The 23,315-nt window shown below is 41.0% G+C and overlaps 1 protein-coding gene across 1 annotated transcript in view; it reads left to right on the top strand.

Annotated features, from left to right (window-relative positions):
- The window catches only part of XDH (xanthine dehydrogenase), a 50,611-nt gene that overhangs the window by 23,652 nt on the left and 3,644 nt on the right, over positions 1–23,315 (top strand). Inside the window, exons 14-33 of the mRNA XM_010187675.1 lie at positions 2,055–2,239; positions 2,766–2,940; positions 3,388–3,477; positions 4,134–4,303; positions 6,920–7,043; positions 7,436–7,555; positions 9,193–9,289; positions 11,319–11,443; positions 11,845–11,978; positions 13,446–13,533; positions 14,139–14,225; positions 15,655–15,846; positions 16,333–16,478; positions 17,044–17,125; positions 17,408–17,503; positions 18,228–18,356; positions 19,353–19,427; positions 20,272–20,324; positions 21,472–21,586; positions 22,238–22,303. Of these exons, the coding sequence (XP_010185977.1) occupies positions 2,055–2,239; positions 2,766–2,940; positions 3,388–3,477; positions 4,134–4,303; positions 6,920–7,043; positions 7,436–7,555; positions 9,193–9,289; positions 11,319–11,443; positions 11,845–11,978; positions 13,446–13,533; positions 14,139–14,225; positions 15,655–15,846; positions 16,333–16,478; positions 17,044–17,125; positions 17,408–17,503; positions 18,228–18,356; positions 19,353–19,427; positions 20,272–20,324; positions 21,472–21,586; positions 22,238–22,303 (2,349 nt within the window). The remainder of the gene's footprint in view (positions 1–2,054; positions 2,240–2,765; positions 2,941–3,387; positions 3,478–4,133; positions 4,304–6,919; positions 7,044–7,435; positions 7,556–9,192; positions 9,290–11,318; positions 11,444–11,844; positions 11,979–13,445; positions 13,534–14,138; positions 14,226–15,654; positions 15,847–16,332; positions 16,479–17,043; positions 17,126–17,407; positions 17,504–18,227; positions 18,357–19,352; positions 19,428–20,271; positions 20,325–21,471; positions 21,587–22,237; positions 22,304–23,315) is intronic.

Here is a 23,315-nt window from a genome sequence, read left to right as displayed (position 1 = left end):
CTTCTGGACTATAAAAACATTCCTTGTGTTTCAGATAATTTTCACGGGTTTTGTGCACCACTTACATTATTATTCACTTAGTGACCATCAGTTTTTCATGCCCTTTCCCTTGCATACATCTTTATCTATCGTATCTGCGATTGTTATTTAATTTTCTTGATGATAGTGTTCTGTATCACATAGACATTTACTGGTTTTCAAATAGAAAAAGCCTGACAAGACAATGCCAATATATTTCTATTTTTGGAAAATAATCTTAACCTACTGTTTGTTCGCTATTGCCATCATAGGCTCATAGTACCACAATTTTTGCTCTGCTGAAGAAACTGGGGTTATGAAGTCTTTAAATTAGTATCTTCCTTTAAATTAGTATCCTCCAACATTCATTCATTATCGATCTCTATATTCCACAGTGGAGGTCCGAAAGAAATTACATGGAAACAATGCTTTTGCAGTTGTGAATATTGTTCATTAATCTTTTAGAGCCTGTGGATTTCCTATTGTGCATCTACTTGGTTTTCAATCTTGTCCGGAAGGGTAGAAGGGAGACTAGTCTAGGTCCCCAATATGCATCCCTTAAGAGAAAGAGTTGCCTGGTTTTCCTGTGAGAATAACTAACATCTAGAAACTTTCACTGTAACAGCTTAGAGGGGACGTGCTCTGTTGTTCTACCAAGATGTAGGGCAGACACAGGCAGCTGATGTGATGGTTACCTTACCTACACTCCTGGTGAGGAAAAATAGTGAGTGCCTTTTCTCCCACAGGACTCTGTGCCAAGAAAGCTAAGGTGTCTTGTGAGGAGTGAAAGCAAATATTGCTGTCTTGTTGCAAACATGGTATTGGAAATCTTCTTTGAAGTGTGCAGTAAGAGAAGAGGATGCTTTTCTTCTCTTGGAAAGCTAATTGGTTTGACAAGCAGAGTGGCAGAATGCCCTCACTGGGAGGATGCCATTGATACTCCTCTGCTATTATCTGCTGGCTGCCCACTAATTACTTGAATTCAGGAAATGAAACATACCCTTTATTTATATCTCTAGTAACAAGTACTTAATGTGCAAAAGGAGCCTTTTGTGAAACTGTTCTCATTGCCAACAGTAGAGGTATTGTTCTTTACAATAATGAAAGAATTGCTGTCCACTGCTGATTAGAAATAATTAATGGAACAGACTGCTGCGCTGTGCAGTCACTTGGTTAAGGTATTGGAGATGAAACTTAGCAGGAAACTCTCCAGAAGGGCTGTGCAAAGATATTGGATCTGATTCCTCTTTTAGTCTGCAGGATGCCTGAGCAGCAATTTGTCATAATCTGCAGGACAGGCAAGGGGAAAAAATGACTGTACTGTGACTCTAGGATGACACCATCACTCGATGTATACTGGTGGAGCTTTAATCTCATATTTGCTGCCACTCTTCATAGAAAAGCTGCTCAGTTTTGTGACTTGTAGTTGCTGGTGCATTTAAAAGAATTTCCTCACTATGTGGAAACTAGCAGAGGATTCAGGAGAGATACTGAGAATTGTATTTGCAGTAACAGATTGAAATAGTTTTATATTATTAGTCCTGTCTGTTCTGGAACAGTGAGACATTTGTGATTATTGATTTCAGTTCTTGCAGAGTTCAAAGACTTCAGAAGGGAAGGGGTTTGGGATATGATTTTTGCTGATTAGGCTTCCAGCTTAGCAGCCTGGGAGAAAGAAAAAGTTTCTGAGGAGCTGTAAACTTGTTTATGTACAAAAAATCTGTCCTGGATCTTCCTCTCAAGATACGGAAAAAATGTGACAGGTATGAGCAGATCTCTGTCAAAGCTCATTTCCCACACAGTCCGAGGTTGGCTAATAACCACTGATCTAATACATTAGAATTAACTGTTGAATCATGTGAAGATATACAGCGCTGCCTGAACAAACATGTCCTGCTTGGCCCTGCAAGATGAATCAACCAGATACAGTTCCTTGGAATAGCTCATCCATGTAGAGATAGGTTAGCTGCTTGTCCATATTTATACTCCAAAGCATGCCAAGGTAGACAATAAAGAAATATTTTCTTGTCTTCTAGGGTGAATACTTCTCAGCTTTCAAGCAGGCTTCCCGTCGGGAGGATGACATTGCTATTGTGACTTGTGGGATGAGAGTCCTATTCCAAGATAGCACTAACCGAGTGGAGCAGATAAAACTAAGCTATGGCGGAATGGCTCCAACAACCATCCTGGCACTAAAAACTTGCCAGGAGCTCACTGGCAGGTAGGAATTTTTCTGTAATAGAAAGGCTGTCTAATGGAATGGTGGTGTTTTTTAAAGGAGCAGTTTAAATACCCTAAATCCTCTCTGATATTACACAGAAGGAGAAGGGGAAGAAGTATAGCTATACTTCTGCAGCAGTCTGCATTTTGTGTGATGCCTTGCTTCCTCCACTACTCCTTACCATTAAAGATCTATGACAGTCTCATTCAGAGAGCCATTTCCTTGCTAAATTCACTCATCTGTTGAAGTGGACAAAAGCTAGATGTGGGCATGACCTACAAAACTGATTTTCTTTCAATCTGGACTCAGAAATCTGCACTCTTATAATTTAATAGCTTTGTCACATCTTTAGAAAAGATTACATGAGCCCAAGATTAAAGCTAAGCTGTCACATACACTATAAGCAGAGACAGAACAGGTGGCTGTTGCTGGGGAGCTTGTGAGGCTCTCATGTCAGAAGAGCGAGTCTGCCCCAGTGATATTTAGGGCTGAGAAAGGGCTCTGTGTCACCTTTGTTTCCTTGCAGAGACTGGAATGAGAAGATGCTGCAGGATGCCTGCCACTTACTGGCGGGTGAGATGGATCTGTCTCCTTCGGCACCTGGTGGGATGGTGGATTTCCGACGCACGCTCACGCTCAGCTTCTTCTTCAAGTTCTACCTGACGGTCCTTCAGAAACTGAGCAAGAACCACAATGGCACTGTGAGTGCTGCCAGGGAAGGCAGATTTGGGGAAGGAGGACCTGTGTGTGCTGTCTTCATGGGGAAGGCATGGGGAGGGTTCAGATACCTGGTAACAAACTCCATGTTGCAATAGCTGCCAGAGCTACTCTACACCTTACCTGCATGACAGTGACTAGTTTATCTTCCCGCTTGCTTCCTTGTGACATCCTCGCCTTGCTGTGGAAGGGTGCTGATCTGTGGGTTCACAGGAGGATTCCTGGACTCCTAGCCTTTGTTGTATTACAACTGCTCTTGTGAGTCTGTGGCTATTCTTTGCACAGAGCCTGAACCTTTTTTGCCTTTCATCCAGTAAAATATTAATTCTCTTCAATGGAGAATGGAGAGTGGAGAATATCCTGGGCTACTGGGAAATGCAAGAAAGGGACTGACAGAGAAGATTTAATGTTCTTTAATATGTCTCTGGCAGAACAATCTGTGTGAGCCTGTCCCCTTGAACTACGTTAGTGCTACAGAGCTGTTTCACAAAGATCCCACTGCAAATGCCCAGCTTTTCCAAGTAAGTACCAGTACCTGCATGATGTAGACCCAGGCTTTTCTGCAGCTTAAACTGTGCTTCTTATCTTGTTGCTTCCTGAGTATGAGCAATACATGAACTTACATAATGCCATTTCTGAGGCTTGTATTTGGGTCTCAGTCCCTTCCTTGCTCTTAGGATACAGTGTTCTTTCCTGTCATTGCCCAAGACTATCCCTGACATGTACAGCTTCATAAAAATGGCTGTGGGTAGCACTTTTGTCCTGCAGCCATCTTTGTATCCAAATTGAAATTGCCTTTCTGCTTTTCCCAGTTACAGCTTGCCTTTCTTTGCATCTCTAAGGCTTCAGATTCAGGATGTAGCTTCTTCCTTATTTCTCTGTTAGTGACCTGTTCTCTTCAGCTTTGAGAGTAGAAGCTAGCTTCACAACCTTTTATGCAAGCTGCCACATCAAACTCTTCCATAGCAGTTTCAAAAACTGAATCGCTTTCACTTCATTCTCTACAGCCCCCTCTGTGTAGCCACTCCACCTTGTTTACCTTCCTTTCTCACAGGACTGAGCCCCGTGTCCCATTCCCCATCTCACTGGAATGTCTCATGTTGCCTTTTGCTCTCCCATCAATGCTTCTGTCCCCTGCAATATGAGCAGTGGTGGTCAGTCCTGTGTTTTACTCCAGGAAGTGCCCAGGGGGCAGGCAGTTGAAGATATGGTGGGCCGGCCTTTGATGCACGTTTCAGCAGCCAAACAAGCATGTGGAGAAGCTGTTTACTGTGATGACATCCCCCACTATGAGAATGAGCTGTATCTAACACTGGTGACCAGCACCAAAGCCCATGCTAAGATTCTGTAAGTGTTCATTCTGAGTTTCAGATGCTGGAAACATCCACTGCCTGGTGTCTTTGAAAACATTGGCCTCTCAAGTTGTGAGTGAGGGAAAGGTTTTTGCGTTAGTGGGAGCTCCATTTCATTGCACATTGTTACATGGAGGTGAGCTGTGTACGTTACAGCTGCCTTCCAAGTCTGCTTCAGTGGGAGTCTGAGAGAATTAACACCAAACTCAGAGCTTTGCTGGAGCACAAAGTCAGCTCTAGGCAGCCTTCTTGCATGTCCCGTCTCTTTTACTTAAGCACGCAGGATTAAAAAGGAGCAGCATAGGAGGAGAGAACTGCAATATCTGAGGAGATGTCCTTTTAATCGCTGACCAGAGCATGCAGCTTGAACATGACCTTTCTTATCTGCCTAAAAAATTAGGTTGTAACATGAAGTTCTACCACAGCACTTCTGCAGGTGTGTAGTCAGCTGTGTGTATAGTGTCTTCTGGTTTTTGTCTTGCACTGGCTATGATCAAACCCTCTGCATAACAGTCCTATGTTAGTTAGCTTCAGCTATTAGATGCAGAGCTGTTTGTGCTTGGCTGTAGCAAGGTGGACAGGTCAGTATTTGAGAGTGTGGCTGTTTCTGAAAACAACTTGTCCATGCAGGGCACGACTGATGCATAATTCCTAATTATCGTGACTAACCAACTCTAAAACACCTGTCCTAGCAGGTAATGCTGTCTACATTCTCATATGAGTTTTAATGCTGTTATGTTGCAGGACTGACTGCTCCACACAATTTCTAATTGTGCTTACATTGTGGTGGCTCTGCAGGCTGTCATCTGCCCTCAGCTGCTTTAATGTGGGGTGCTCTGCGTTACATTGCCTCATGTCACCCTCAATGCCCTTGCGATGTGCTGCTTGTTCCTTAGGCAATACTTCCTGCCTATTTAGGCTTCCTGCCCAGAGGTTTCCTACTGTAACCTAACACAGGATGGGCAGTGTGGTGGTCATGGATGCACAGATATAGTAGTTGACTCCCAGGTTATGAAAGAAATTGCTCTGTCATCGCAGTTAAATCTTAGTTGTTGCAACGTGTCATTGACGAGTGCTGCAAACTCGTAAGCATTGTGCAGATGGGGCAATAACATCAGATCTATGCCTGCGACCACAATATGCGGTATTTTCTGGAGGTTGCTGTACACATTCTCTTGTATTTGTGTTGTGGACTTACATTCAAAGCTGTGAGCCTGTATTCTGTGGAGGAAGTGGTACAGTATTTCATTAGGTGACAGAGGTATCCCAGCCTATGATTTTGTCGGTCAAAATACTGGCTCTGAAAACTTCCACTTCAGCCAAGTCACAGCATCACAGAATGGTAAGGGTTGGAAGGGACCTCTAAAGATCATCCAGTCCAACCCCCTTACTAGAGCAGGATCAACTAGAGAAGATCATTCAGGAACACATGCAGGCAGGTTTTGAATATCTCCAGAGTGTAAATTAGAAATCTTCTGCTTCTGTATTTCTAACTAGGAGAAACTGTCAGGGGATCCTTTCTGAGGCATTACTGCAGAAGTGCGGGAAAGTGAACTTTCCAAAGAAAAATAGCTTTGTCTTCAGTTCTTACTGTCTAAGATTTCATGTGGGAAAGTTCATTCATACACTTAAAAGTCTGTAGCTCACTGGGACATGTAAACAGCTACTTTCAGGCACAGTTTGTATTGGAGTTTCAGGAATCTAAACAAGCATGCTGAAAAAATTGCAGCAATTTACAGAAGACAATAAATCATTCAGTTTGCAGACACAAAGCCACAGCTATTCTATTCACAACAGTTCCCTTGTAAAGCCAATGTACAAAATATTGCTAAAGGAAGTTGAAAGTCTTTTGTAATACATTTTTTATGAAGTGCTCCATACAAAAATTCAATTATATTGGACTTTTCTAGTTACTTTCTGTCCTGCTTGTCACTTAGTTTTAAATCTGTGTATTATCCACACAAACAAGCATTTAGACTAGATAACTCTTTTGCTGATTACCAAAGAAAGCCTTTCATGAAGCTTTTTATTTCTTGGAGAGTTATTTTTTTTGCTTCCTTTTAAATACCCTACAACTTCCTTGTGTTTGATACTCGACAACTTCTCCCTGACTCACAGCCACAGTTTTCTCTAGAGGTGAACCCACAGTAGATGATAAGTCTGCAGTAAAATTTCATGTTTATCAGTAGACAAAGAGGAATCTTGCCTTCACAGAATCACAGCAGCTAAGATGACAGTGGAGTCACACAATCACTAACACCAATCTGTCTCTGGTAAAGGGTGTTGAAGGTTCTTTGGTACTTGTGGCAATTGGATCAAGCTCAGATATGTATTAGGGAAAAGATATGTTATACGTTATAGTCCAAAGAAGCAGACTGATGATCAGACTACAGTCAAGATTCACAGTGTAATACAGGTCTCAAAATTATTTTAGTCTAATATATTGCCCTTTCTGCCTTGGTCTCACATGACATTCATGTGATGAACCCCTCCTTTTCTGCATAGCCAGACTTCAGGGAATCGGGTCTGAAAATGTATTGGTATATAAGAAGCGCTTACAGAAAGAAAAATGAAAAATAATAATGCTGCCTCTTCTCCTTTCTTTCTTTAGCTCTATAGATTCATCTGAAGCCCAGAGCATTCCTGGGTTTGTGTGTTTTGTCTCTGCCAAGGATATTCCTGGCAGTAACGTCACTGGCATCGCTAATGATGAGACCGTCTTTGCTGAGGACGTGGTATGTGCTTAAAAATAGCCCTTTTCAATCATACTGCTCAGGAGATAAGATTTCTCATATTGTCGATTGAAGTCCTCTACCATATACAGAGATAAATCCTGACTGCACTGGAGCCAATAGAAATTTTGGTGCCAAATTCAGTAAGGCCAGAGCCCCCTTGCCCCTTTCCTCTGTGTACCTGTACTATTCTCCTCTAAGCTGCAGGCTGCTGGAACAGACTTGCTCACTCAGTTACTGTCTGTTGTCTGTGATAGGTTTCCCTTGACCAGTTTGAAATATACCGATCCAAACAGAAATGCACAAAAGGAATAGGTGAAGAGAAAATAACATGAGCCTTTCAGTTACTGCATATATACACAACAAATGATGGTGGGTCCTAATCTTGCCTGTAGGTCACTTGTGTTGGTCATATCATCGGCGCAGTTCTTGCAGACACGCAAGAACATTCCAGAAGAGCGGCTAAAACTGTGAAGATTAAGTATGAAGAGCTCAAACCTATTGTCACAATTCAGGTAAGATGGCTCAGATCTGCAGTTGGCTTGGGACACCGTGATGTCTAGCTAACTTCTGTTCTCACACACGTGGTTATATAGCTTGCTTGTTTTGTTAGTCTTCGTGGGTGCAGCAGGATATGGATAGAAGGAATAATTTGTATATTTAAATATAAATAGGACACGCCCTTGATGGGGTACTGATGTGGAGTATGCTTACTTGGTCTGTGTTGTTGAAAGCTAAAACAAATAAACCAAACTCTGATATATAGTCCCCAGCACAAATTTGTTTAAATTACCAAGGTTACTGTCAGTTACATTCTTACCCACTGGTGCTTGCTTTTGGTATTCTCTGGTATAATCCTGCTGGCTGGATTTATGTTAAATCATTCTTCATTCTCTGATTTATAACACTCAATAAGAGAGTGTGAAAGTGTCTATTCTAGCTATGTCACTGTGCTGCTTTTCTGAGATTTCTGCAGACCACTTGTCTAATTTCTTTAGCTGATGAAATTAATTGTCGGGTGTTCACTCTGCGCTATGAACATTTCCACAGACTGTATAAGCACAGCCCGTAAGCGGCTTTTCTCAAAGCTGAAGGAACTAATGTCAACAGTTTGTGAGGATTTCATGCCTTTTTTTTTTTTTAACTAAAAGGCTTGTTAACAAGCTTTCCTTATGTGACAGCAAAATCAAGTGATAATATCTAATAGGGTGTTCACATCTAGAAATGAGAAAAAACGTATGAAGCCATTCTTATAGGGGAAAATTAGAACCTTAAGATTCTAATTATTTTTTTTAATGGTCAATATTTCATACTATGTGTTTTGAAATGTGAATTGTATTAATGCAAAAACAAAATGTCTATGCATTGACTAGTATATGCGTTGGTACTGTCATCTGTGGACAGAGGTTTTGATCTGACCTATGAGTTCACAAACAGCATGTGAGAACTTCTCCTTTCTGAGGCTTCTACTTGTTTATTCAACGAGGGAAGATGAGAGTGAGGCCAAAAATGTGCTGATTTTGTTGTAGTTTGACCACTCTGGTTTTTGTCATTATGGACAGTTTCAGTTTTGGCAGAAGTAAAATGTAGTTGTAAAACTTCATCAAGAAAGATTATTATATATTAGGTAAAAAATGAACTATTTCTGAAGAAGTTCTCATCATGTCTGAGAGGTTTAGGTCTTTCCGTCTTTCTGTCTTTCCGTCTGTCTTTCTGCCTGTCTTTCCGTCTGTCTGTCTGTCTTTCTGCCTGTCTTTCCGTCTTTCCGTCTGTCTTTCTGCTTGTCTTTCCATCTTTCTGTCTTTGTTTCTTTCTTTCTTTTCATTTTTCCCCTTTTTGGGCCACAGACTATGGTTAACATAAGCTTTAAGTCATTGCTCTTGTGGCTACAAACCCTGAGGTTTGGGATCCATAAGGCAAAATGGGTCACAAGGAACAATTTAAGATTGTTCAGTTATGGTGTTTATCATGAAATTGCTGTGTTGCCAAAGCTTATTTTGTGGTGCTTTAAGTCAAGTCATTTGCCTATTAACATAGTTAGTCTCTGATAAGTTCTTGTGTTTTTCATCTTGGATATTTCTTCTTCAGTCAGAGAAAGCTTTGTTTCTGCTCCACTTCCATAAAAATTTAATTGTGTCATTATGTTTCCTAGGAAGCTATTGAGAAACAATCCTTTCTTAAGTCTATAAAGAGGATTAAAAAGGGAGATGTGAAGAAAGGATTTGAAGAATCTGATCACATTTTGGAAGGTGAGAATAAGCATTAATACTTCTTTAGAAATAGAAGACTTCTTTAAAAGTAGATTTTTCTTTAAAATTAGATTTTTCTTTAAAAATTGTTTGTGACAAATGAAGTCAAGCTATTGGTCTCCTTTTCAAGAATATGATACTGAAGTCATTAAAGTAAGGCTTGCTGGGCTGAATTAATTTCATGTTAAGTTTCGGCTAACTGTTTATATACAAATAGCTTGTGAGAGATTTAATTTCAGTTTCAAATGGACTTGGATGTTCCCAGCTGTGCCCTTGTAAACACTCTCTTCCAATGTAAGGACACACTTTTCTTGAGCAAATATTCTACAAAGTGATTTTTTTTTCCCCTAAAATGTATCCATATAAGAGCTTTTCCCTGTCCAGACATAGTCTGGTCCAAATCTTATAGACAGTCAATTTCCTTTAACCTGGTATGCAACTGTATCTTACGAAAATGGGGCATACATGCTTCTGGAAACCTCATCTGCCAACCCTGGTGGTTGGTTGTAGGTATTACAAAAAACTTGACACTGCCCTGTAACACTTTCTCAGCATTGATTGTTGGTCTGTCTTTGAGGATGGTTGGGGTTTTTTTGTTCTTCTTGATTTCATTCAGTTGGAGTCTGCCAAGCAGGTTGTAGAGACATGGGTAAACAACTATCAACAACTGTTTAAAACCTCTGTGAGTTAGGTGGGGAGAGTGCCAGAGCTGTGAACTGGAATAGTCTGTCAGATCCATGTCATTGCTTGGTGTATGTATCACCAGTCAATAGCTCCTGAGAGGAAGAATCTCAGACATCAGACCTTTGGAGAACTATGTATTTATTGATAAGAGGGTGTTGTATCCCCCTTACAAATCTGAGAGAGAAGGTAAATCAGTTACAGATATAAAGCTTGGCATGAAGGGATCATTCTCAAAGATCACAGAGAATCCCTCTCCATGGGTTATTTAACTGAAACACCCATTTCCATATCTGTCATTTGTTGTATTTTGATATGCATTGCAGAGACTTTCCTCTGCAGTCAGCAGTTGGTGCTGTCACTTCAAAGGTGTCATAAGTTGTTGTTAACTCTTTTTTGTAGAGTATTATACTATACAAAATGAAAATGCTGTGCCAGGCAAGGCAGAAATTGTTCTGAGCTAGAAGAACAGGCTATTTTAAAGGCTTCAATACTGTGTGAACCCCAGGCCAACCCCCTCAAGGAGACAAGAGGAAGGCTCCTGCTACATACCAGAGTAGGCGTTGTCTCATGCAAATGTACATTTCTCACTGATGTACCTAATGAAGGCAGTATTTTGATGTTGCTGAATTTCAGTAAAAGGGAGAGAGGAACAGGATTTTGAGAACTGCTTTGAAGATTAATTTTAATGATAGCTGAATATACCAGGGTCATGAATGAGAAAGGAGGTTGATTCTGACATTTAATAGCATATAGCATGACTGGAAATTGTACCCTCAGCACTGCCAAGTAATATGTCCTGAGAAAGAGCCACATGCAGTGATAGAGAGTTGATTCCCAGTTAGGTCTTCTTAAGGCATTTTGGGTTTCTATTTTTGTGCCCCGGTTTCAAAGCCTGTAACCTTGTATTTGATCTACTCAGCTAAACTATATTTGATTTATTTTTATCCTTCATCTCAGTGGTGTTATCAGGGCAGTCTGAAAGGCACCGAACACTGCATCATAAGGGATACTGGGTCAATGGAATGGTGTGCATCTCATTTTTGAACTGCCAGCCACTTGTGTTTTGGGCTGAAGATTTATAGAATGTGGAGTGGGGGAAGGGAGAAAGGCATGCCTGTTTTTCTGTTTTGGTTTGGGCTTTTTTGTTTTGTTTTGTTTGTGTTTGTTTGTTTGCTTGGTTTTTTAAACATTGAACCAGAAGCGTCAGTTTTAGAGCTAGGGATATCCAGTGCTGGGCAGTACAAAGGGCTGTCATTTAACAGTGGCTTGCAGGGAGCACATGATGGGAAACACCTTATAACTCCATGGGTATCCTATCTTTGGGGCATTTCTTTCAATTTTCTAGGAGAGATGTACCTTGGTGGGCAGGAGCATTTCTATCTGGAAACTCATGCTACTCTGGCTGTGCCAAAGGGGGAAGATGGTGAGATGGAACTCTTTGTCTCGACCCAAAACCCGATGAAGACACAGGTACTATCTCATTCACCTGATACCTAAAAGGCATTTGTTTCTCAGTTTCAGAGTAGATGAACAGGTTTTTTTTTATGGTTGGTCCTATCTTGTCTTGAATAAGAAAACCCCAACACATAGGCTTAGAGTTGAATATGAGGTCTAAAGTCCGTGTCCATCCTACTGGTGTTCTGAATCCACTTCCAGGTGACAGAGATGTTTCTGTTGGCAGCACATTTTTGTCACCAGGGATTACATGCTTAAGCCTTTCTGAAGAGGGTGTCAGCTGGTCAGTAGGCATGTCTACTTTAATGTAAGAGTAATTGCACCGTTGCAACGGTTGCAGAAAGGCAATATGTTGGTATCTAGTTCTTAACACCAGCTCAGTTCCATACATGTTCTGCTGTTCTGTTTTTCTTTAGGAGTTTGCTGCTAATGCATTGGGAGTGCCTTCAAATCGTGTTGTGGTTCGAGTGAAAAGAATGGGAGGGGGATTTGGAGGAAAGGAGACCAGGAATACTATTTTGACAACTGCGGTGGCTGTTGCAGCCTTCAAGTAAGTTTGGGTGTGGGGAACAGGGCTTTTTCCTTTCAGACTGGCCCAACCTGCCTCTTTCTGGAGCACCATTTGCACTGGAGCGCTTTCAAGACTCTTCATATCTTGTTACTGTACAGCTTATAGTAAACCAAGGATTTCCCAAAGGAAGTGTCTGATGAGCTCTTAGCTGGCAGGAGGAATTGAACCTGCTCAGAGGGTCTAGGCTTATGCAGGAATGTCAGCTTTTAATAGGAACTCCTTACTCTGTTGTTCCTTTGGTGCTCTTGGAAAAATTCTTCTATGTCAAATTCTCTGCCTCTGCCTTTCACTTCACCCCAAACCCTTTCAAAATCCAGTGCTAGCTGTGCTTGCTGCTTTGTATAATAGAGGTGTGAGAGTCTCTTTCTTGCTCAAAACTTTACTGCACAGGACTTGCACCACTATTACTTTGCTCTTCTGCACACTTTCTCTTTGAACTTCTCCCTAGGAAGGGTGGCAGGCCACTGAAGAGAAGCCCACACTTTTCAAACCCCTAAAAGCTCAGGGAATGAACCTAGATTGTTACTATTTGTGAAGTACAGATTGGAAATGTGCTTCTGGTTTCTGCAGTCTTGATACGGACTCACCTTTAACTGTGCGAATTTCTGATGATGTGACTGAACATGGCCTCTGAGGTTACATGTATGCACCGTGTGTAGCACTGCCCGTCCCAATACTGCCCTTGGAGTAGGTGAGGACACACCTTGATGGCACTGCTAGATGGATCTTGCAACACAGCAGCAATTTGATAAAATACCTCTGGAAGAGAACAGCCAAAATGAAACTACTGTGCTTAGATAAGTTTTATTTTTCCTGTTCTGAGCAATCCCCCTGCTTTCTTTAATTAATCAGTAGTACACATGCATTTTTTCTTTCCTTTTCCTCTGCCAGCCAAACCACTGTTTTATATCCCAGAGGTTATGAAATAACACCTATGGCATTCCTTAGATATTTTTACAACCTGAAGAGAGGCACTGGGAAGGCAGAATTGTTAGAAAATGAATAGCAACTCCTCCTCCTCTCCTTGTTTCCCTCCTTGGGTGATAAATAAGCAAATAAAAAACAAGGTCAAGCTGAAGGCTAGTTAGCACTTTACTTATCATTATGTAATTCATATGGCATTCTCTTGCAAAGCCAAGAGAGTGCCTTGAGAAATAATCTGCAAAACAGTGATTGCTAAATTATTAGAATCTGTCTCTGTACGAAACAATCCTTTATAACATAAAAGTCTCTATAAGAGTTTTCACAAACAGTTCCCAGCCTCTAAGATCTTCAGTTTTTTTTACTCAGTCTTTCCATTTTCTAAAGAAAGAGATCCATAAACCAAGCAATTTTCCTCTAACTCCCCCCTGAAATGACCACGCTCACCAAAAAGAGCAGAGTCTTGCTCTGTAGGAGCTGTATTATGCATTTCAGGCTTTGCTTGATAAATGTATCCTTCAACAGAACTGGCCGCCCAGTCAGGTGTATGCTGGATCGAGATGAGGACATGCTGATAAGTGGTGGAAGACATCCCTTCCTGGGGCGGTACAAGGTATGCATACATCTGAAATGAATACCTGTTGTCTCAGTGTTGTCATCTGAAACATCAATGTAGTAAGATGGAGTGAAAAGCTTGCTGCTCTGGTTGTTTCACTGCTGATCTCCCCAGCTGCAAATGGATCAGGTCAGCTGGGTTATAGAATTGTTTCTGTTAAAGTCCTACAGAAGTTCTTTTGGCTCAGATGTTTCCCTTCTTGTGACCTCAGGATAAATACTTAGCTCTTCCTTGCAACCAAGACTTTGCCCCTGTTGACAATCACATTGCTCTTAGGTGCTTCCCTACTGTTTCTTTTGTTAATTACATTTCCTCTTCAATCCCCATCCAACTGCTTCTGCTTTTCAAAGCAAAACCCTGTTAAGGAAGGTGTGGCTGTTACAAGTGGCAAGCACTTATTTTAGAAGAGTTCTCTGGAGCAAGATTAAGGTGCATACATAGGCCCTTTACTGGGAATCTTCCTCCGTTACAGCTTGTGCTTGTCCTGTGCTGCAGCAGGACAGTCAGCCTTTTGCTTGTATAAGGTCCATTCAGTTTTTGGAGGGAAGCTTGAAACGGAACATTTCGTAGAAAACTGATTACTGAGGAGACTCTCTTGACAGGTTGGTTTCATGAAGAACGGGAGAGTCAAGAGTCTGGAGGTCTCATACTACAGCAATGGGGGCAACTCTGTAGACCTTTCTTACGGTGTAAGTAAAATTTTCTGATGGCTAACTAGGTGGAAGGCGTTTCCCTGTGCAATCTTTTGCTCTGACTTCAGAGAGTTGTTGTCTACAGCACTGTTTGCACATCCTGCTCTCTGACAGGACTGAAAACAGACCTTAATAGGGTTTTGGAGCTTCTACAACTGCTCTCTGAGCCAACTGACCTGCCTTGGCATGTGCCACATAATTCTTACTGATGCTGTAATAACTTGGGTTAGGCAAAAGGGTCAAGAACGTTTGCTTTGCATTACAGGGGACTGTGATGGGAAACTTGTTGCACAATGCAAGATGACTGATAGTTCCCCAGCTTTGGGGAAAGCTAGTTAATTGGAATAAGAAACAGCCAAGTCAATAGGCTGATCAGGGCAGGCTGCCTAGACCAACAAGCTTGTTAAGGACTGGTTACAACTAACATTTTGTTCACAGGCACTAAGGACAAGAACGGGCCTGAGTTCTGAGTTTGTCTCCAGGAATCTCTGTGCTGATCAGTAAAAAAACTCTCCTTTTCTGTCATGTGAGTGACCAACCCACTAGCCTAGTGTCAGCCATGTTTATTCTAGCTCCCTTTCTCTAGTCTACTGAGTCTCTGATAGTTTTCTGCAAAATTGAATCAATTTCTGTAAGGAAGAACTGCAGGAGCTCTCTACCAGAGCTGCATTCAATGCTAGCAATGTGGTTGGTGCTGTGCAGAGCAGAATGGCAGGCAAGTGTCTTTGCATAAACTAAGGGCCTGGCTGAGAGTACATCTGTGTGAATTGTCTTTTTGACTGTGTCTGAACCAGCAGACTGGAAAGTGCTCCATGTTGAAGTAAGGTTCGGATGTGCATAACCTCCTCTCTGTGCTGTTGCTGGAAGTGAAATCTGGGAACACAAACCAGAAAGAAGCTCTAGCGTGTTCCCAGTTTGGACAGTTAGTGGACAAAGATCTCAAATCTTGCAGTTCAGATGTAGCTATTGAATATCTTTATTTATAGTTGCCATATCCCAGCTGCTGAGTCATTTGATATCAGGAAGACTTCTTTTCAGTAGCAGATTACTCAGTATAATTAAAAGAAGATTCTGGTTCTTCCAGGTGGGTAATGGCATTTAGTAGCAGTTTGGCTCAGCATGAGCCCAGGGCCAACAGAAGACTTTGAAGCTCAATCTGTCCCAGTGTCATAAGTGTGAAGAGAGAAGTGTGCTTGTTGTCCTGTCCTTCAGGTGGATGACACTTGACACTCCATTGCAACTGGGAGGGAGTACTGGCTGCACCTCAGTGCTCATCCAGCTGTGTTGACGGCAGACCTGCAGGGTGCAAGAGAAAGTGCTGGTTGTTGTAAATTACCTTCAGAGTTTTCCAGCTTTGGCAGCTAGTGGGAAGTCTGACATGTGATTCAGGTAAAAGGTACCCACTGTCATTCCTTCTTTTCACCAGGTTATGGACAGAGCCCTGTTACATTTGGATAACTCCTACAACATCCCCAACGTCAGCAGCGTGGGAATTGTTTGCAAGACCAACTTGCCTTCCAACACAGCCTTCCGTGGCTTTGGAGGGCCCCAGGGAATGATGATTGCTGAGTGCTGGATGAGTGACCTTGCTCGGAAGTGTGGCCTGCCACCTGAGGAGGTACAGATCCACCAACACATTTCAGGGTAGAGCTGCCTTTGAACAAGCTCTGTGGATTGGACACAGCCATAGAAAATTATTAAGAATACAAACTCTTGCTTCATTTTTGCCATTCCCTCAGCAGGATCTCAAACTTTCTGTATGACAGCCACATTATAGCGTGGATTACTTTCTGCTTCATTAAATTATCTCAGTAGCCTCAACTCTGTAACCTGCTTTAAGGAAAAATACTCAAAAAAAAGTCCAAAGGCACTAGGTACCTTAATCTTACTAACTGTGCTTTAGTCACAGTATCTCTTGAAAATCCCCAGCCTTAATGTTTTAGTCCCCATGTTCCCATAAATAGATACATGTCTTAATTCTGTTGTTCTGTAGATTGAACAGAGGAGTAAAACTAGGAACCAACATGCTTTTGATGTCATCCATTAAAAAGACCTAATCTGAAGCACTAAACTTGACATGTTGTTTATATGTCTCTTTGGGAAGGTGCGGAAGCTCAATCTTTATAATGAAGGAGACCTGACACATTTTAAGCAAAAGCTGGAGGGATTTACTCTACGAAGATGCTGGGATGAATGTTTGTCAAGCTCTAGCTATCATGCCAGGAAGAAACTAATTGAAGAATTCAACAAGTAGGTATTCTGGAGCTGTCTTTTAACTGGGTTTTATACTGTTGTCTACTAACTTCTGAAGTTAGCAACTCGAGCAATGTGAAGTCAGACCATATATTTTCAGAACGACTTCTAAAAAATTATCTTTTTGAAATCCCTTCAGATTCACTGTGGAAAGCAACCTCTATCAGTGACCTGGTAAGGCAGGAATCAGGCCCAGCATGACATGATTTTGTAAGGGGACATGGGTCTGTTGAGTCTAGCTAGACTTTTCAAATGGATTTCAAGGCAATTTGTGTAGGCTTTTAATTGCCTTATGGTAATTTTTAGTTGGCTTGTATATACAGCTGGTTAGTTAGTAGTCTAGACAATTGCTTCTATAAGGTCTGGGGGAGCATTTTCAGTTTGACTTTGGTCTTGTTGTGACCAGTAAACAAAGCTAATATTTTATAAGAATTACTGATTAACTGAGCCTATATTGCATTCAGGTATTTAATTTATGCTTTGATACAGAAACTGTTGGAGGGAAGCTGCTGAGCTGTGATGAAAACTTCATGAGTATACGAATAATGTTCTTTCCTTGCAGGCAGAATCGCTGGAAGAAGAGAGGCATGTGCATTATTCCTACCAAATTTGGCATCAGTTTCACTGTCCCCTTCCTGAACCAGGTCTGTGTCATTAATTTCTTCAGTAGAGAGGATAGATTTATGCTGTCTTCCCCAGTCCCCTCTCCCTTTTTACCAAACTAGAGCTTCACAGAGAAGTAGTAAGTGAGTTAAGAAAGAGCACACATTTTTCAAACCAAAATGAGCAACACAACAATTATCAGTTTATACTATCCAAAAGACACCAAAATGCAGCTATGTTTTCTGTAGTTTTTTACTGCAATCTGCCAGGTAGTTCACTAATATATTTATGATGATTCTTGGATTAAATGTTCCCTTTTATAGGCTGGAGCTCTGGTCCACGTGTATACAGATGGCTCTGTGTTACTTACACATGGTGGGACTGAGATGGGTCAAGGACTTCACACCAAAATGATCCAGGTAATGAGTCTGGACTTAGCTGAAAGAGACAGCTTTTCAGGAAAATTACACTCACTGTATAGAAATGCCTCAGACAGCTTGACATGTCCTCTATGTGCATGCATAGGGTAAAAAATCATGACTACTTCCTCTTAATTATTTCAGCAGCAGTGCTGGGTTTCTGGAGTATTATTACAATTGAGTATTAGAATTAGATTTTTCATCATCCTAACTCTTATTATGCAGACAATGCAGGTTACTGCTTACAATTTAGATACTTTGGTAATATTGTTTCATCCCATAAAACTAGAGTTTACATATATTTTATACAAAAGTAGCCACTTATATGCATATGTTAACTTCTGTATAGTTAAAAAAGCCTAAGGGAGCAACACTGCTTTGACAGTTGAAATGCTGAAATGAAAGGGAAGTCTAATAGAGCTCTTTATCTTCTGATTCTTATAATTATTGAGAGAAGAATTGAGTCCCACAATAGTGGCATGAATGCCTGTCATTGTGGCAAAAGTGCACATGTATGTGCTCACGCGCATTCAGTCTGTAACAGGCAAACTTAACAACGTTCTAGTGAGTTCTCAGTCACCAAATCAACTGAGTCTCCAAGAAAAATGAAATTTAGGATGGGAGAGAGTAGAGGTTGCTTTGTGGATTCTAGCAGTGTAAACATGAATGATCATGTTCATGTATAAAAGCGGCTGCTGACCAAGTGTTCACCTTTCCTCTGCAGGTTGCTAGCAGGTCACTGGGAATCCCCACCTCCAAAATCTACATCAGTGAGACCAGCACAAACACTGTCCCAAATACCTCCCCAACAGCTGCATCTGTGAGCGCAGACATCAATGGAATGGCAGTCCATGTAAGGAAACTGAGCTATTTAAACTAGTGGGCTGTAAGCTGGGACTCCAGATCACGAAAAGTTGACATGTATTTATATATTGCTAAAGGAAAATGTAACCATCAAAAGGCAATTCCAGACTAAGGATACCTTATAACTCCTTTACCTGCTATAACTGCTGGCAGTGTTAGATGATGAATGACCATATTTTTTGAAGTTGTTCGAAACTCTTCTTCAATCTTTTTGTAGTTCTGAAATAATGTTGGTGATTATTAAAAATGGACAGAACAAAGTACGTATTTAAGTGGCTAGTTTCTTAGTAATTCATGTGGCCTTACCTATAACAAATATGTTGTGCTGCACATATTAATAGCAGATGGTTTGTGGGCTGTGCTCCAGAACCAAAGACCTGTAAGTGTTGATACACTCAGAGCAAATATCCTTCTGTAGCAGTGGTGTGCTCATGACTGTCTCTGACATGGTGGAATTACCAATGCATAGGTTTGCAGGGTATGTGACTTCTACATTGAAAAGAGGAATTTAGTAATGATCATTCGCAGGTTTAAAATAGAAGTGTAGCCTGTAAAGTAAAAATAGCAGATAGTTTTTATGTCTGAGGAGGTTGAATTTTGGCAAGAATTTTTTTTTAATGTGTTCTGGGATCATCTTGCTATATATGCTAAGGTGTCCTGCTATGACTTGGTAGAGATAAAATTGCTGTATAAGTCGGTGGACTTCTGATATTTCGTGTCATGGTCTAGAAAGTTCTGTGCTGTATTTGGGGTTTCCTTCTGCTATCAGCACAGCCAATCTGCTTTAAAATCCTTTTCAGTCAACATATCTTCCTATATAGCAAGACATCTGTTAGTGAACTTTGTTCCTTTTTATCATATGCCAAAGTCCTAAAGGTAATATTGATTTAAACAGAAGCTTCTTTGAAACTCTTACAGCGCTCTTAATACTATAGGCTGACTTTTCAAATATTAAAATACTCCTTCTCTCTCTCTTTGTTTCTAGAATGCATGTCAGGCTATCTTAAAGAGACTTGAGCCAATCAAACAGTCTAATCCCAAAGGATCCTGGGAAGACTGGGTAAGTTGTTTGTGTCTCTCATGAGACAAGTAGGCATTGTTGGAGATTGTTTTAATTGGCAAACCCTGCATGCAGCCATATCCTCCAGGTCTTCTGCATCTCCCTAGCAAAGCTTTGACCCAAGACAGTGAAACAGAGACCTGGCAAGGGAAGTAACCAAAGATTGCAAGAGATTGTATTGCATTGTTCATATGCAAACACCAGTTATGACTTTAACACTGAGATTTCTCTGGATCCTGGGGCCTGCCCATGACAAACTTGACCAAATAAAAGTCTTGAGTGATTACATATATCTTTCTAGTTGGGCTACAGTCTTGGGCAGGAAGAAACCTGATTTTCAGTGAAGGGATTCTGTGACAAAGATGACTCTGCTGAGCTGCCATCCACCTCCTTGGCTGCAATATCTCTCTACCCTCAATAATAAGAGATTGGTGTGCTGTAAGTCTCTCAGGCCATTTTCAGATCCAAGCTCTTCTCTTCACGGGAGGAACTTTGACTTTGTGATTTGCAAGTCAGGATAGGATTTCCCCTTGCCTCACTGAAGTCAAGATGACTGTCAGTTTAACCTTAGCCTCTGAGGTTGAAAGTCTAACCCGTAGCTGAGAGATGAACAAACAAGAGCAAGTCTTATCCCTCTGCCAATGGGCAAGTTCTACACTTGAAAGCCGCTGATGGGGCTATCTGGGGAAGCAGCTGCATCACGATGTTTCCCTTGGTGCTGCAGGTGCTGAGTAGGGTGACAGCTGCCTGTCACTGGACACCTGCTATTCATGCCTTTCTGGAAATGTGTTTGCAGAGACCGTTTGGACAATTAACATTTTCAAACTTTTGTTCACTTTGCCAGATTAAAACTGCCTATGAGAACTGTATTAGCCTGTCAGCCACAGGGTTTTATAGGTGAGTGAATATTCACACTGCAGAGGTGCAGTTCTTACTCGATTGCATGCATTGCATCCAGGGAAATTCCGGGAGGATTTACAGCCCCTATCCCTCTGTCAGTTCTCTAACTTAGGGCCGCATTCCCTTTCCTACCTAGAAATATTAAGCTGTGGTTAACAATTTCCTGGCTGGGGAGAATCGGTTCCTGATAGAGCACAGTTCTGGGGCCAAGTTCAAATCTCATGTAAATCTCAAGTAGATCTAACTTCACTCTAGCTGACCTAGGTCTGAGGAGGCATAAATGAAATCAGAGCTTTGCCTAGAGCTCTGCTTTCTGTCAGCCTCATGACTTAGTGTTGCTCTAGAACTGTCAAGCAGCAAAAAAAGAGGGCAGAGGCTGTCCTTGAGGACAAAGTTACTGATGGCAATTGGCTGAACCGATATCCTGTCTGTTGCGGCATGGGCAGATAACAGTGTTTCCAATTTCGTCCTCCCACTTTAAATTCTTGCTGGTTCCTGTGCAGTTCCGAAATGAGGCACTTTTCTTGGTCAGCTTTACTGCTGGAGGAGAAGAGACATCCATCGTCTTTGAGTCAGGGGCTGACACAAAAAAATAAACACAGTGTTGAGAAGAGCTTATTTAGGACTAAAATACAATATGAGCTCATTTCTGTTGCATCTCTGAAATATGTTTTTCTCTTAACCAAGTGACCATCAATATTTTAATGAACTGTTTTTCAGATAAAGTATTTAAAAGTTTGCCGTGAAGTGCACTTAAAATTAGTTCTTAGCTTAATCCTGTTTCTGATTCAACTTAATAATACTCTGAAATTTAATGACCTACAAGAAATGTTCAACTGCACTCTAAAAACAAAAGTTTTGATACTGGATTGGTAGGAAGGAGTTCATAATAGTCATCACAAGCTCTGAGATTCATGGGAAAATAAAGATGGCTAAAATAGTTTGATAGTTTCAGTCAGGTTTTGGAATACAAAGCAGCTTTAGCAGATTTCTGTTTATAGTTGTTTACACTTTTCATTTCTGCATGGGCTTGATGGAAGGCAGGAAACAAAAGTGAATAAGGATTTTGATACGTTGCAATGTGTTTGTATTCATTTTGGCTGCTCTTGGAATGAAATGTGGTTTTGTTTTCGTTTGTATCGAGAATTCCTGACATTGGCTACAACTTCGAAACAAATGAAGGAAAACCGTTTTGCTACTTCAGTTATGGTGTTGCTTGCTCCGAGGTTGAGATAGATTGCCTGACAGGTGACCACAAGGTAAGTGGTTTAGCAGTGAAATAGCCCTCTGTGTTTAGGTGAAGAAAACATTCACAGGGAGTTAGAACAAATACTGGGTGTCAGCCTGTTACTAGCTCTGTCATTGGTCTGGTGTGACCTTCAGTAAATTTCTTAACTCCTCTATTCCACAGTGCAACAATCTGTAAAGTATAATAACATGATAATTATCTACCCTGCAGGGATATTAGGAGGCTTAATGAATGATTGCAAAAGTTATTGGATTTGCTTAAGTAAGAGACAGCAGTACTGTGTTAGCACAGAAGAACAGAAACATACTGGAATTGAGTTAATAATTAAAAATAGCACTGAAGACTTTTAGAAAGAAAGGCAAAGGAAAAAAAGAATCCATCAGAATCTGACCTAGTTGGTTACACTCTGGTACAGAGCACTGACACTAGCGGCTTAGAACTAATGTAAATTTAGTCCATTGGACCTCTGGGGAAAACTGCAGTGAGTTCCTTTGATTTAGGGATGTACTCAGATTAAAAGTTGACATGAAGAGCTGAGGTAGATTGTTGAACACTGGCTGAGTGTGGGTACTGGTTGGATACATCAATCCTCCTCATACAAGACCATGGTGTACCAGTTTCAATGTTCTGTGCTTATTTATTCTTTATTTCTGCCTTTTAGAACATTCGCACAGACATTGTTATGGATGTTGGTACCAGTCTGAATCCAGCCATAGATATAGGACAGGTAAGTGAAATAATGTTGTTGTTTCTACTGTGTTAAAGCCAGCACACTACTCTCAGGCTTTTCTAAATGAGTCATTCTCCCTCTCCAGATTGTGCCTTTGCAGGCAGAGCATTTTAAACTTGGATATCCAGTTAGGAATTTAAAGCTAGCTATGAAAACCAGTTTGATCTACAATTAACTATGCAATAGGCACAGAATTAGGTAAGGAAATACCCTGTTGGGGTTTTTTTTGCCTTGAATATTAAGACTACAGGATATGCTCTAGTTACCACCACACTGATGCTTTTCAGCATCTGCCTTGCCTAAGGAATGAATCCAGATAATACTAATGTGATGGAATAACTTCATCCCAGACTTAGTTTCTCCAATGTGGCATGTGAGACTAAATCCCATACCTGACTTTTAAACTCCTACCTATCCATATAATGTCCCTTTTAATTCAGTGAAAATTCTTCTTTGAATAAATAATTAGGGTGGTAGATTCTGTCCTCCAGTTACTGCTGTGTAGGGATCTCAACAGAAAGTTGGTCCAGTCTCTTAGCTTGCAAATTCTTTGGGCAGGGACAAGCTTACTTTCATATTTTGTGCAGTAATAACCACAGTGATGTCTTTCAGCATATAAAGGTAATAAACACCTGGTTGTTTGATATACCAAGAATATTGTTAGGCATTAGCACATGCTCATCTAGCCATCACAGCTACCTTGGTAATGCTAGATGTTGACAATGTAATTCCAGTGAAACTGCTGCAAGATTTGGGGTTTACGGGAGAGCAGGAGTTGCAGAGCTCTGCTATAGTTAAAATGAAACTTCTTTGAAAGTGCCATTTTTTAACGAAAGACATTGTTTGGAAGTGACCAAGGGGAGAAGGAGCCTTTCTGTCTTTGCAGCCTGTCAGTTTAGGTCTGGTGGTAAAGAGATGGGCTATACGGAGTCTGTCAAAGAGATCTAAATTGTATATGTCCTTCCATGAATAGCTGCAGAAGATCTAGGGGCACAGGAGAGAAAAGGTG

The sequence above is a fragment of the Mesitornis unicolor genome, unplaced genomic scaffold, assembly GCF_000695765.1.
Source record: "Mesitornis unicolor isolate BGI_N332 unplaced genomic scaffold, ASM69576v1 scaffold2517, whole genome shotgun sequence".
Taxonomy (NCBI): Eukaryota; Metazoa; Chordata; class Aves; order Mesitornithiformes; family Mesitornithidae; genus Mesitornis; species Mesitornis unicolor.
The sequence above is the reverse complement of the archived record's forward strand: the minus strand, read 5'-3'. Positions and strand labels throughout refer to the sequence as shown.